Source organism: Vombatus ursinus, unplaced genomic scaffold, assembly GCF_900497805.2.
Source record: "Vombatus ursinus unplaced genomic scaffold, bare-nosed wombat genome assembly UNPS02014847.1, whole genome shotgun sequence".
Taxonomy (NCBI): Eukaryota; Metazoa; Chordata; class Mammalia; order Diprotodontia; family Vombatidae; genus Vombatus; species Vombatus ursinus.
The window spans coordinates 16,440,937-16,455,504 of NW_020954625.1; the positions used below are offsets into that span (position 1 = coordinate 16,440,937).

Genomic DNA, 14,568 nt, shown 5'->3' on the forward strand with positions numbered 1-14,568 from the left:
CCTGCTCAACGGCTGCGTCCCGCTCTCGCACCAGGTGGCCGGGCACATGTACGGCAAGGACAAAGTGGGTGAGTGCGCCCCCCGGCTCGGCGCCCCCGCCAGTCCGAGGCGCTTCCCCTCCCCCAGCCCGGATTTCCTCCTCGCAGACGGGAAGGGCCGGGCCTCGGGGCGCCCCCGGCCGCGGTGTCCTCCGGCTGGGCTGCCCAGGCCCGGGCTCCGCGGCCGCGGCGGCCTCCTGGGTCCCGCGGATCCGCCCGGGGGGGCCGGACGACACTGTGGGATCTCGGGCTGTGGACCCGACGGGGCTTTAGCCTTGGTCGGGGGGATGCAGTGCGCCCCCTCCTCGGAGACCGCTTGGCCGCCCCTGTCCAGCGTCTGCCTTTGTCAAACGCAGGGTTGGGGTCGTGGGACTGGGGGCTGTTAGACCCGGAGTGGCGAAGAACTAGCTGGGTAGCTCTGGACAAGTCGCTTCACCTGCCTGCCTCAGTTTCCTCATCTGTAAATTGAGGATGATAATAGCATCTACCTCCCAGGCTCGTTGCGAGGCTCAGATGAGACTATATATCAAGTGCTTTTCTGGCCTTAAAGTGCGCAATCAGTGTGGTTGTTAGGTCAGAATTATGGGCATGGTTGCAGGTCCCTTGGGTCTGGGAGCTCCTCCTAGGTAAGGGCTGTGTCTTTGCCTTTCTTGGGATCCTCTGTGCTTAGCACATAGTAGGAGATTAATAAACGCCTATTGAGTGACTTCTCTGACATGAAGAGGTTGGATCGTACGATTTTGTGTAGGAGGAGACTTCTGACCTCCACTTCCTTCACGGTAAAGGTGAGGAAACTGAGGCCCAGACAAGAGTGCCTCTGGTTCAGCTCCCTCATTTTGTGGCTTGGGAGCCTGAGATCCAGGTTGGGGATGGGGATTTCCGTTATCGCAGGCTGGAGAGAATAAGGATTCCAGAGCGCTTGCTTGCTCTCTGTGAGACACTGTGCTAAGCACTTTACAAATTTTATCTCATACAACCCTGTTATGATCCACATTTTACAATTGAGGAAACTGAGGCAGACAGATCAAGTGACTTGCCTAGATTCACACAGCTTGTAAGTGTCTGAGGCTGGATTTGAACTCAGGTCTTTTTGACTCCAGGCTCAGTGCTCTAAGTTGCTACCCCTAAGTCATCTAGTTCAGACATTTTTACATGGGAGGAAACTGAGGCCCACAGAGGTAGAGTGTTTTGACTTGGAAAATGGAGGTAACTTCCCAGGCCTGGGGTATCTATGCATGAAGTAAGGGAGAGAATTGCCCCTATCTCCCCCAGAGAGGACGCTGGGGGTAGGGGGGGGAGGGAGAGAGTTGAAATTCTTGTCCTAGTTGTGACAGGCAGGAACTTCCCTTTACTGGGCTGGGTAGGGAAGTAGGCTCAGCTCAAGCTGCCTGGGCCTGGTTTGGGATGACATTCAGCAGCTGCATTGCTGGAGGGGGCCCTTTTTTTGGGGGGGGTTTGTTTTTGTTTTTTAAGTGGGGTGAGTCAGCCTTATCTTTGACTTCTCCAGTTTTTCTCTTCCCCTCCACCTCCTCCTTTTCCAGGGTATTCTTAGTAGAGCCTTGATTTTCCCTGTAGGGGTAGCCGAGGTGGTACTGAAACCCTAGTTTGTAATACCCCCTCTTTAGGTAACATTTGCTGCTGTGGGTTGGCCAGGAGGAAGAGAATGAAGGTCTCATCAAAGGGCTTGTTCTATTTCTGACAAAGCAGACCCCATTTCATTTAATCCCTTTTTGTGTGATACTTTGACTTTCCCAGTCCAGAATTATACATTGTTGTTTCCTCTGGGGAAAGGTGGGAGTACTATGATTTAATGATGATTATTAAAAGAAACAATGTCAATGTATTTAAAAGTAGCAAGCTCTCTTGCTACACCTCCAAGTTAATTCTTTGGTTAGTGATGGCCTTTGAAGCCTGAATAGTCTTGTGAATTGAAAACTTTTTCCTGTGTGGCCTGATTCAGTTTATTCCTTTTCCTTTTTTTTTTTTTTAGTTTATTCCTTTTCCACATGGGCTTTGTTATCAGAAAATGCTGAATTTTGTAAAGGTTGTCAGTTGGTCAGTTGTTGCTTTTCCACACCAAGGTTGGCCCTGCCAGGCTAGCTCTGTTGCGCTGAGGCACTCAGGCACAAGACGGGTGGGGCATGTTTAGAGAATGATTATGGATCTGGGGGAGTTGTAGAATGGTAGAATTGGACCCCACTTGAGAGGTGACTGCAGACACCTGCAGCAAACCCCTCCAAGCCTGTGATCCTTGAGTGCAGGTCCCAAGCAGTTTGCCTGAGTGTCAGCCTTCCACTTCGAGGGTGGTCATGGAAAAGAGAAAGTGGCTGTGGTTGTTTGTCCTTCTTTCTGGAAGAGGACTCTGACATTGGGAAGGTGATGTCATGACTTGCAAGTGAATTAGATTGAAGTGAGGCAGGGCTGTGCAAAGCCACTAGCCTCACTTTCTTCTCCAGAGCCATCTGGGTCCGGTGGCAAACTACAGATCAGGATGGCTGGAGATGGCCCTGAGGCAGAGGGAGACCTTGCAGGTCCCAGGCAGTTTGAGTGTCAGCCTTCCACTTCTAGGGCGGTCATGGAAAAGAGAAACTAAGTGGCTCACGTGGGTTGAACCCCTGACCTTGATCCCTTTATGCATCTGGTTAAATCAGATAAACTAATCCACTCTGGAGGAAGTCCGAGGCTTGAAAAGCCCAATTGCAGATGTAATACCAAGTCAGATTTGGAAGGCAGCCCCCTGTTTTAGGTAGGCTAATTAGACGCCCAGAGCATGTACTGTCAGGTAATGGGGCTGGGGGTGGGGTGGGGTGGAGGATGCTAGAAAGGTGTTGATTATAGAGGCTGTATTGGTTATCTCCGAAGGGGCTGCTGAGAATCCATACACAGATGAGTACTGACTAGAATTTGACAGAAAAAAACTAAGACTTCTGGTTCAGTTTATTATGGAATAAATCAGTTATTAGGTTGATTCTTCCGTAAAAAGGGAGCTCTGTCTTACCCATTTGGGATCTTGTCACGATGGCCGTTTTAGTAGTTTGTATGTTGTCTCTCCCATTAGACTTGTGAGCTTCTTGAGAGCAGGGACTGTCTTTTACCTTCGTATCCCCTGGCATATGTGTAGTAGATGCTTAGTATAAATGCTTGTTGACTTGGTCATTCGGCTCCAGAATGAAGACTTGCAGTGGTAAGAGTGTTGTCCCTGCAGTCAGAATCCACCTCAAACAGTAGCCGTGTGACCCTGCAGGTCACCCAACCGTGTGCCTCCACTTCCTCATCTATAGAAAGAGGGAGTAGGACGTGATGGCCTGTGGGGGTCCCTGCTACCCCCGAATCAGTGCTCTACCCTCCCGGGTGAGGCAGCCACTTCGTTTTGGACCAGTTCTCCTCAGGAAGCCAAATCTGCCTCTCTGTTTGTTCTTAGTTCTCCCCTTTGGCATTAAAGACAGCTGACCTTTTCTTTAGACTTGAAGGCAGCTATCATCGTGTCCCTTGTGAAGGTTCTCATTCAGGCTAAACATTCCCAGTTGCTTGGGTATAATCTTTTGACCTCAGTTCATAGCAAAATCAAATTACTGCAGCTGCTTTGGGTTGTAGTGTGCTTCACTTATATTAACTAGAAACTTGTTTCCATTTCATCTGAACTTTTGCTCTCCTCAGATTCTCTTCCATTTAGCCTGCAGATAGCTTGTATGTATTGAGTTATTTTTTCTATGTTGGTACTCGCCCTCCCCCAAGCCCTTAGCAAGCACCCAATAAATACAAGCTTGTTGACTGACTATTACATAAAACTGTTTTGTCTTCATTAGGAAGGTATCTTCATGATGAATTGGAAGGCATTTGAAACAGGACCTGCTTTAATAGCTGGTCTTTAGTGGCTTGAGCTCGGGCCAGAGCTCAGGATGTCTCTTTGATACTTAATGGAGAATATACTAGGCTCAGATTTTTCTTTGTTTCTATCCCATATTCTGTTATAGTTTTACTTGTGAAAGATGAAGGTGGCATTTTTCCTTTATTTTAAAATAATAGGTCTTCGGTTTTCAGGTTTGTGTCATCCTTTTGAGTTGCAAAAAGTCTTCTGAAAGAGATGTCAGTGTAGCCTGGCCACAAATCTCAAACTTAAACTTCAAGTGTACATAGCTTGGAGCTGTAGCCAAAGACAGGGTGAACATGCCCACATGTTCCCATCCTCAAAGAACCCTCCATTGCTGCTTGGCTGTGGTGCTGTCCATCTTCCTTTGGGGGCTCACCTCCTTGTATGCTACAAGACATAACTCTGATTCTTCTCACTTTCTTCTTAAGTCTTTGCAGTCTGGCTTCCAATCTTATCATGCAACTGGAACTGCTTTTTCTAAAGTTACCAATGGTCTCTTAATTGACAAGTCTAAGAGCCTTTTCTTAATCTTCATCCTCCTTGACCCCTCCAACTTTTGACATTGTCAGTCACCCTGTCTTCTCCTCGATATTCTCTTCTCTGGGATTTCAGGACACTACTCTCTCCTGTTTTTCTTCCTACTTGTCAGAGTGCTCCTTCTGTTTCCTTGGCTGGATCTTCATCAAAGGCCATGTCTGCTGACAGTAGATATCCTCCAAGGGTCTGTCCTGGGCCCTCTTCTGTTCTCCCTCTACGATGAGATCATCAGCTCTCCTGGTTTAAATTACCATCTCTGTTCGGATGTCTCTCAATGTACTTGTCGGGCCCTAACACCTCTCCCAAGCTTCAGTTTCCAGCTGCCTAGTAGACATCTTGAGCTAGCTGTCCCAGTAGATATCTGTAATTTCACATGTGCAGAACTGAACTCATTATCTTTATTCCAAAACCTTCCCCTCTTCCTAACTTACATATTATTGTTGAGGGTACCACTATCTTTCTAGTCAACCAAACTCCCAACCTAGTGTCATCTTTGACTCTTAACTCTCTCTCATTTGCTATATCTAATCAGTGATCATATCCAGTAAGCTTTTGTAGTATTTTTTGTATTTGCCCCCTTCTATCCTTTGACACTGCCAACATCCTGGTGTAGGCTCTCATTGCCTCATACCTGAACTATTGCAATAACCTGTTGGTGGGTTTCCCTGCCTCAAGTCTCTCCCCACTCCATTCTATCTCATACTCACTTGTTAAATTGGTATTTCTGAAGTGCAGATCTTACCATGTCATCCACTGCTCAGTAAATTCCAGTAGATCCCTATTACTTCCAGGATCAAATATTCAATCTTAAACCCTTAGGTGGCACAGTGGAGTCAGAAAGACCTGATTTCAAATTCTGTCACAGAAACTTACCAACTGTATGATCCTGGGTAAATCACTTAACCTCTGTTTGCCTCAGTTTTCTCAATTATAAAATGAGGATGATAATAGCACCGACTTTGTTAGGGTTATTGTGAGAATCAAAGGAGGTGATGTTTCTCGAGCACTTAATACAGCTCCTGGAACGTAGTAGGAGTTATATAAATGCTTATTCCCTTCCCCTCCCTCTTTGCTGTTCCTCGAACACACCATTCCATCTCTGGTTTCCAAGTGGTTTCACTGGCTGACCCCCATGACTGGAACCCTCACCTTCATTTCTACCTCCTTGCTTCCTTCAAGTCTCAGCTAAAATCCACCTTCTGCAAGAAGCCTTTCCAAGTTCTTAATAATTTTTAAAAAAAATTTAATAGTATTTTACTTTTTCCAATTACATGTGAAGATAGTCTTTTCGACGTCTATTTTTTATAAGATTTTGAGTTTCAAATTTTTTCTTCCTCCTTCCATCCCATTCTTCCTCCCTAAGATGGCAAGCGATCTGATACAGGTTTTACATGTACAATAATGTAAAACATATTTCCACATCAGTCGTGTTGTGAAAGAAGAAATAGAACAAAAGGAAAAAAACAAAAAAAAACCCCAAAGTGAAAATAGTATGCTTCAATCTGTATTCAGACTCCATAGTTCTTTCTCTGGATGTGGACAGCATTTTCCATCAGGAATCTTCTGGAATTGTCTTAGATCATTGTATTGGTGAGAAGAGCTTGGTCAATCATATGTGATCATCGCCCAATGTTGCTGTTTACTGTGTACAGTGTTCTCCTGGTTCTGCTCACTTCACTTAATATCAGTTTGTGTAAGTCTTTCCAGGTTTTTCTGAAGTCCTCCTGCTCACCATTTCTTATAGCATGATAGTATTCTATCACTAACATATACCACAACTTGTTCAGCCACTCCCTGACAGATGGGCTTCCCCTCAATTTCCAATTCTTTGCCACCACAGAAAGAGCTGCTATAAATATTTTTGTACATGTGAGTCCTTTTCCCTTTTTTATGATTTCTTTAGTCCCCCTTAATCTAATGCCTTTCCTGTGAGGCAACCCCCATTTTATCCTTTCTATATCGTGTGTGTGTATATTTAGTTGTTTGCATGTTGTTTCCCCCTTTAGACAGTATACTGCCTATGCCAGGTCTTTTGCTTTTCTTTGTATCCCTAGTGCCTTAACACGGTGCTTGGCACATATTAGGCATTTAATAGATGCTAGTTGATTGACTGGTATATTGATCTGAATGCAGGGGTCAGTGTTTGCTGAGAAAGTGATGTAGGGAAGAAGCCCAGCTCTAAACTTGTCCAATGAGAGGACTCTCTGGGATCCAGTTGCCTGATAAGACACCTGGCTCAGCATTTTTTTATCCTTGTTTACTCCCATTTGGAAAGTGTCAAAGTTTGAAGAGAAAAGGAACTTGAAGCAGCAGGCAAGCCAATGGGGCGATCTGTCAGGCTCTTACAACATTGTCCCTTTCCTTCACAGGACAATCAGTAGGAAAGTACAAGGCAATGCTGTGCATTTTTAAGCAGCCAGAGTTACCATTTACTCAACAATGGAGAGAGAGGATCAAAGGGCAATTTCTGAGTTTCTCCAAGTTCTTATGGTAAAGGATAAAAAATTCCCCTGTGTGAAGTGATCAGAATTTTGAAAACTTCTACGTCTGACTCTCTGCCTCATTTCCTGATGAATCAGTCTTTTTGTTTAGATGTGAGCAGAATAGAAATGTTCTCATGAGTGATAATGGTCCTTAGTAGCTTTTTGGAAATAAATATTTGGAGATTTGAGGCCACAATAAGCCAGTTCACTTAAAAAATGTTTAAGAAGAATTAATGAAATAAAGTAGATGTGGTTTGTAGTATAGGAAGCTATAACAGAAACCTTGATTTTAATGGTTTTAGTTATTTGAGACTGAGTAACTTGAAGTAAAGATCTTGTTTGCACTCCTATTGAATACTGCCTTTGAGTTCTTGCAGTTTACTTTTATCCTAAAAATGTGTATGTCTTTGGAGGGCAAAACCCTTAAAAAGTTAGAATTGGTAGTAATTTTATGGTAATATTGACTATCCACGAAAACCTTTAAAATGGGTAGTTTGTGTCTTTTGTATAGTGTAATTGGCTTAAAAGCCAGAGCATTCACCCATCACTATCTGACATCACTAAGATGCTGTGCAATGAAGAACTCTTCTTCTTAGGTAGTTAGTCTAAGTCAATTATCCTAAAGAGAAGACCAAAATTAAGACAAGAAGGAATTGTCATGTGGCAGCTGAGTGTAGTGTACCGGTCTCACAATTTTTGGTCCTAGGAATGATCTAAGCCCCCCAATACACTTAAAAATTATTGAGACTGAGAGAAATGATTATTAATAACCATTGATTTGGGGAGATCCAGAGTTCCCCCTTTTTCTAAAGTCCTTATTTCAAAAGTTCAGTCTTTTGAAGGACATTGCTAATAATGAAATTGAATTAACTCTCCTCAATCTTGGTCTGACCCCACCCAACCTTTTGCTCAGGTTTGGGTGGGGATAATTTCTTTGAATTGATTGCCCAAGGCTGGGTAGTTTAGAAGTAAATGACATAATCAAAGTTCATTAGCGTAAGTCTAGCCCCTCATTGTAATATTTGTTCTCTCATTAATTGTTAATCAGAGTTGATTGCCACCTTCAGGAACACTCCTCTTCCAAGGGCATATAAACCAAGGGCCCAACTCCATGAGGGTCTTTGAGAGCCTTCGAGAGTGCCACCGACCTTTTATTAAAATTAATAAAATTGCTAATTGTCCAGAAATTATGTCTCTAGAACTTTTTAAATGCCACAAGACTCTCTTCCTCTCCTCCCAAGTGCTCTTGTTTATGGGAATTATATCTAGCAATATTTATTATATTAAAAATTAAAACATCTTAGTATTATGAAAATATTTTTTACCTCAAGGATCCCCTGAAAAGGTCTTGGGGACCTTTATATACCTTCAGACTCCACCTTGAGAACCAAGGCCTTAGATTATGAAAGTTTACCTACTTTTGGTTGGACACTTTAGAATTTTTCTTTTTTTTTTTTTTTTTTGGTGTGAGGCAGTTGGGCTTAAGTGACTTGCCCCGAGGCACACAGCTAGTAAGTGTAACGTGTCTGAGGCCTGATTTAAACTCAGGTCCTCCAGACTTCAAGGCTGGTGCTCTTATCCACTGCACCACCTAGTTGCCTGGACACTTTAGGATTTTGTTGGTATTAGACCAGTACTAATACTCCCAAACCATTGAAAGGGTCTGGAGGGAGTCAAGAGGCCTTGGATATTAGGTTCATGTTATTTACCCTTACCATTATTTACCCTCACTGGATTCCTTGCAGTAGGAGTTTGTGGGAAGACAATGAGTTGAGTTTTGGATATGATGAGGTAGTTGATATATGGTCAGGTAGAGATAGATGCCCAGGAGAGACAGGATAGAGGGGAGGGGGAGTCTGTTTAGAGATGGTATGAGATGCTGTGTCCTTTGGCAGTCCTTTTCTTCAGCTAATATGACTGACTCTACTTGCCCGATCAAGAAACTCAGGAGATGCCCTCTCTTTTATCAGAGTGAGGGCATATATTCTTGTGAATTCCTGTTTCTCTCCCAATTCATCCCTCCAAACATTACTGCCTCTTCATCTATCCTTTTGCCATTTTTCCTATTCTCATCCAGAGGATGGCAATTGGCGCTGCTTGCCAGGGCTAAGCCCTTGACTCTGGCCCTTAATCTTATCTCCTCCAGCCTCCCCAGGAGCTTACCCCAGTGACCATTCTATCTCTCGCTCTCTCTCTCTCTTTTTTTTTTTAACTAGGCAATAGGGTGAAGTGACTTGCCCAGGGTCACACAGCTGCTAAGTGTGAAGTGTCTGAGGCCAGATTTGAACTCAGGTCTTCCTGAATCCAGAGCCAGTGCTCTACCCACTGCGCCATCTAGCTGCCCCCATTCTATCTCTTGATGAAATTTTTAACCTCTTCCAGCGATCACCCTATTTCCCTTTTAGGGCTGAACTCTAGGTAGAGTTGTTTATACTCTTACCAGGAACTCCTGCTTTACTACCCGTTGGCTCTTCAGCTCCTTCCACTTGCATGCACTCTTTTCTCTTAGCCTTTGTGGGTTTTCCTGCCTCTGTGACATTTCTCAGTTTCCTTTGCCCTGTCTTCACCTCCAAGGTCCCTCAGTGTTGGTTTCCCCAGGGCTGTGTCCTCGGCCCTTTTCACTCTTTACAGTCTGTCTCTTGGAGTTATCTTTTATTGATTCAGATTCACCTATCACCTCTAAGCAGATGGCTTATAAATGAAGATTTCTACGTCTGATCTCCCAGGGCTCTTTTTGGCGTGCCCATCTGACCGTACATCAAACATGGTACATATCAGGTATCATAGCCAAAACCCAGCTTGTCCTCCTCCCTCCGAACCAGTCAGTTCTCCCAATTTTCCTGTTCCTGTTGATAACCCCTTTCATCTCTTTAATCATTCAGGCTTAAAGCCTTGGAATCATTTTGGACTTTTTTCCCTTCTTCATGTTCAGTATCCAGTATCTTGCCAAGTCCTGTTGATTATGCCTTCATGACTTCTCTTGCTTCACAGGCATTACAACCAGTATAGCCAAGCAGTCATTATGTCTCTCGTGGACTGCTGTAAAAATTTAACAGTTCTCCCTACCTGGATAGTGTTGGACTTGGAGTTAGGATGACCTTACTTTAATACGTGCCTCAGCCACTTAACTGTGTGACCCTGGGCAAATCACTTAATCCTTTCTGCCTCAGTTTCTTATCTGTAAAATGTGGTTAATAATGGCACCTGTCTCTGGGTTGGAGAATCAAATGAGATAACTTCTGTAGTGCTTTGCAAATTGAAGTGCTAGCTATTATTGTTATTGTTATTATTATTACCCATCACTAATGCCCCAGATACTTATCCCTAGTAATCTCTCTAATGAACCTGTTTTACTCTGTTTCACAAAACCATATTAGAGTGACTCTCTTTTGCCTCTAGGATAAAATACCAACTCCTTGTTGTTTTTTCATTGTGACCCCACTTGGGATTTTCTTGCAAAGATATTGGATTTGCCATTTCCTTCTCCAGCTCATTTTACAGATGAAGCAACTGAGGCAAATGGTTCAAGTGACTTGCCCAGGGTCACACAGGTAGTAAGTGTCTGAGGCTGGATTTGAATTCTGGAAGGGGAATCTTTCTGACTCCAGGGCCAGTGCTCTATTCAGTGCCCACCTAGCTACCCATAGACTCCTTAGGCTGGCCTTTAAGACCTGGGCAGCTAGGTGGTGCAGTGGGTGCAGCTCTAGTCCTGGAGTGAAGAAGACCTTTTGCCAAGAAAACCCCAAATGGGGTCACATACGGTCCAACGGCACTGAAAAAAAAAAGTGACTAAGCAACAGAAATAGCTGAACTTTAGCCTGGGCTCTCCTATTCCTCAGCCATTGAAAGGTTCCTTGTTTTTGGCGGGTAATATTTTAACCCCACTTTCTACTTAAAATGATTCACATTACTTCCCTTCACACGGTATGTTTTTCAGCCACATTAGATTATTAGTGGTTTCTCCAATTCCATGTGCCAGAAATGGCAGCATTTCTCAGTGGAAGGAGCACTAGCCCTAGGGTCAGAGGTCCTGAGTTCAAATCACCACTTTGATGCTTAGCAGTCTTGTGACCTTGGACAAGTCACTAAACTTCTGGGTCTCAGTGATCCTCATCTATAAAACGAGAGTGTTGGATAGGTGATCTCTGAAGTCCCTTCTAACTTAGATCTGTGATCCTCTATAACTTTTTGTTCCAGGCATTATGCTGATTTTTCTCTATAATTGGAATGAACTTGGTCCTCCTCAGAATCTGCCTCTTCCTTTAAGGCTCAGAATCTTCTCTTCCATGAAGCCTTTCGTAACCTCCCCCCTCCCCCAATCCTTAAATTGGATCCAGGGCCCTTTTCCTGATCTCTCTCCCTTGTCACCAATCACTCCCTTCCTTATGTTACACTTAACTACATGTAACTATTATATGTATCTGGCTGGCACATAGTAGCAGATAGTAGCAAGTGGGATCTGTAAATAGAATCCTTGTGGGGACTACCTCCTGTGATGCAGCTTGTATTCCTTTTATACCCTTGGATCTTGTGCTTTCCCCATAAATTCCCTGAGGGCATCTACCCATTATTGGAAGGGGGCGGGGCTTCCTCTAGTTCCCTTGATGTAACGTGGACAGGAATGCAGCGTGTGGCTATCTGGTGCTTATTCCTCATGCTCACCACGTGGTCTGGACAGGGCCTGACTCAGGCCAGTCCCCTGGGAGTTTAGGTTTAATATTGAAGTGAAACGAAACGCTCGAAGGTCATTCAGCTTCTCCTTTTCAGGGGAAGGATTTTCACTGGGGACACCTGGGAATTGTTCCAGCTGTATGCATCTCTGGCTTCAGAGGGTGGTGGCTGGAGCCCCTTCTGGTTGTTTTGGACTCAGGAGGCCAAGAAGTGAGTGCAATAGCCTGAGCCAATCAACTCTCAAGGACAATTGAAAGATCATTGTAGGGAAAAAACAGGCTGACAACTTGCATGGGGGTGGGGGAATAGGACACTGCTACCACCCTCCTCTGATGACATCCCTCAGGTACTTCTTTTGCACATTTTTTTCTGGCATTGTGTGGATGCCAGCCCACCATAATCTTCTTTTTTCCCCCTTGATGACCTTCAACTTGAATTCTTTGGACACTGAAGTCTTCATTGTCTTGCAGCCTTACAAAATCACTAGAAGAGTATAAAAAGATGGGCTTTTGTTACAGGAAGAAGCTTGAAGTCGTTAATATCACTGCTCAGTTTTCCAAGGCAGTTGATTCTCTTCCACACCTCCAGGTCAGTTCTGGGCCCAGCTAATGAACAATTTCTGTCCATGATGCGTGTGTGCTTGTGTGCATGTGGGCTCATAACTCACACACAAATACGCATCCCCTCATGTCATTTTCTGTACAACAGATACCCTTAATTTGCTTGTTTTTTCTTGTGGGAATAATTATGCCCCTTTTTTTGAATGAGTGTGGAGCTCAGGATATTCTGCAGAGCTCTCAAGCTTAATGCAGTGTCCTCTACAAACAGGAAATCTGGAGCATCTCACCATTTACAGGAATGGGGAAGGGCCTGTACTCCTTGTCGTGAGGATTGGTTACGTACCTTTCCATTAGGCTTCTTTCCTCCTGTGTAGCCAGACTGTCATCCTCCTTCCTATTCCTCATGCGTGATGGTCTTGTTCCCAGGTTGGTGCCTTTGCACTGGCTGCCCTGATGTCTGAAATGGCTTTTCTCCTGACTTCTTCCTTCAGAGCCAAGCTCAGCTACCCCCTTCTACGTGAAACCTTCCCTAGAACTCTATGGCCCCAGCTGCTAGCACTGGCCACCCCTGGTTACCTTCTGTCTTGTAGGCATTGAGCTTATACCTGTCTGTGGGCATATTGCCTCCCCTTGCTAGACTAGAGGTGACTTGGGATCAGTAACTGTTCTTTTGTCTTCATATTCCCAGTGCCTGGCACATTTTAAATACTAACACATGCTTTGTTAATTGTTGATTGCTTAGCCTGGAAGAGGAAAGGCTGGGAAGGATGGGGCCAGGCGCCCCTCCTGTAGTCTAGTGACCAGACCTGTTCTGCTTCCAAGGGTAGAGCCAGGAGTAGTGGATGGAAATTGCCACGAATCAGATCTAAGTTTGATGCCAGGAAAGACTTCCTACTGTTTAGGGCTGTCCAGAGTAGAACCTGGCACCTCACAGTGCTGGAATTCTTCAAGCAGAGCATGGATGTTAGAAGGATTCCTTTTGGGCTTACACTGGATTAAATGGCACCAAAGGCCCTTCCAACTTTGCGATTCTGTGATTCTGGAATTCCTTTTCCATTCAGACTTGAGAATGGACATCCTGTGGGATGGTGGCATTTTGGAGGAGCATTTATTTTTTCTATTTTATTTATCACAAAAGTTTAGAGAGCACAAGATCCCACATTGCACATTTGACTTTAGATAGGAATTTGATTTCCTAGAATAATCACTGCTTTGAAGGTTTTGTCTCCCATGCAGAAGAAATCATATACAAGATTCCATAAAAGATGTAAGGAACTTTTTTTGATCACAGTTTTCTCTCAAGGATCAGCTCAGTTGGCATCTCTGCCCAAAGCATTTTCTGATCTTTTTTGGTATTAGAGCTCTCTTCCTCCATGCTGTATCTGTTCCCCTGGTAGAATGGAAAGCTGGGCCTGTTTTCCATTTTTCCCTTTGTATTCCTACTGCCTAGTGTGGAAGAAAAATATCATACTTTGTGTTTGGACACAGGCTTGCCAGAGACAAATTTTATTTGTTGAATTAATTCTAATTCTCAATATGTCTGCTTAGAGAGAAAATACAAAGGGACAGAATTCATCCTGCCCTTGAAAATCTGTCATACAAGCCATTTTTGAGTTACATTTTATAGTATTCCCAAGATAAAAATCTGCATTAAGATATGACATAGTTACAGAGCTTCCAAGTTCAACAAACAGAGCCATGGTCACTGAAAATATAGGCACACCCTGGAGAATCATTTCCCCCAAACCATCCAACCCTCTTTAACCACTCCCTCTAAGCCTTACAGTTTAAAGAGTCTCCTTTTGATTTGGTCAAAGGTGACCTCTGGAGATAAACTTTTATAGACAGAATTAAATAGAATTCATCCTTCTCAGTCTGATTACTAATGACTTCCTGGAGGAGTCCTTCTTAGGCTGATCAGATCCTCCTTTTAGAAACTGGTGAAGGCTTCAATAAGAATTATGCAAAACAATTTAATTATTTCAGAATTGACATGAGACTTCAGACTAAAGTGTTCTAATATCATTGGGGAGGAGTACTCAATATGCTTCCACACTTCGCACAGCGTCAGTGTAAAGTAAGCACATGACAAATTGAATTGGATATTGGTTTAGTTTGGTGGGTCTTCATCAAATTCTTCATACCTCATCCTCTACAAAAGACACAGGTAAATGAACTGCAATTACTTTCATGGCAGCTTTTTGTGAATCCTTATCATGAGCACTGTGATAATGACCAAGTGACTCATGACATGCTGAATCCCCCCGTTCATGGTGAAACCAACTCCAATCCTGAGGAGAAATCATCAGACTTCTTCCCCTTGGCTGCATCCCCATTTTGTCTGTGTGTAGCCAATGTTGTTTCTTCTTCTTCTTCTTCTTCTTCTTCTTCTTCTTCTTCTTCTTCTT

The 14,568-nt window shown here is 43.9% G+C and overlaps 1 protein-coding gene across 1 annotated transcript in view; it reads left to right on the forward strand.

Moving 5' to 3' along the window:
* Positions 1–14,568, forward strand: part of IPMK (inositol polyphosphate multikinase) — an 85,696-nt gene that overhangs the window by 9,794 nt on the left and 61,334 nt on the right. The window contains exon 2 of the mRNA XM_027840613.1: positions 1–68. Within this exon, the coding sequence (XP_027696414.1) occupies positions 1–68 (68 nt within the window). The remainder of the gene's footprint in view (positions 69–14,568) is intronic.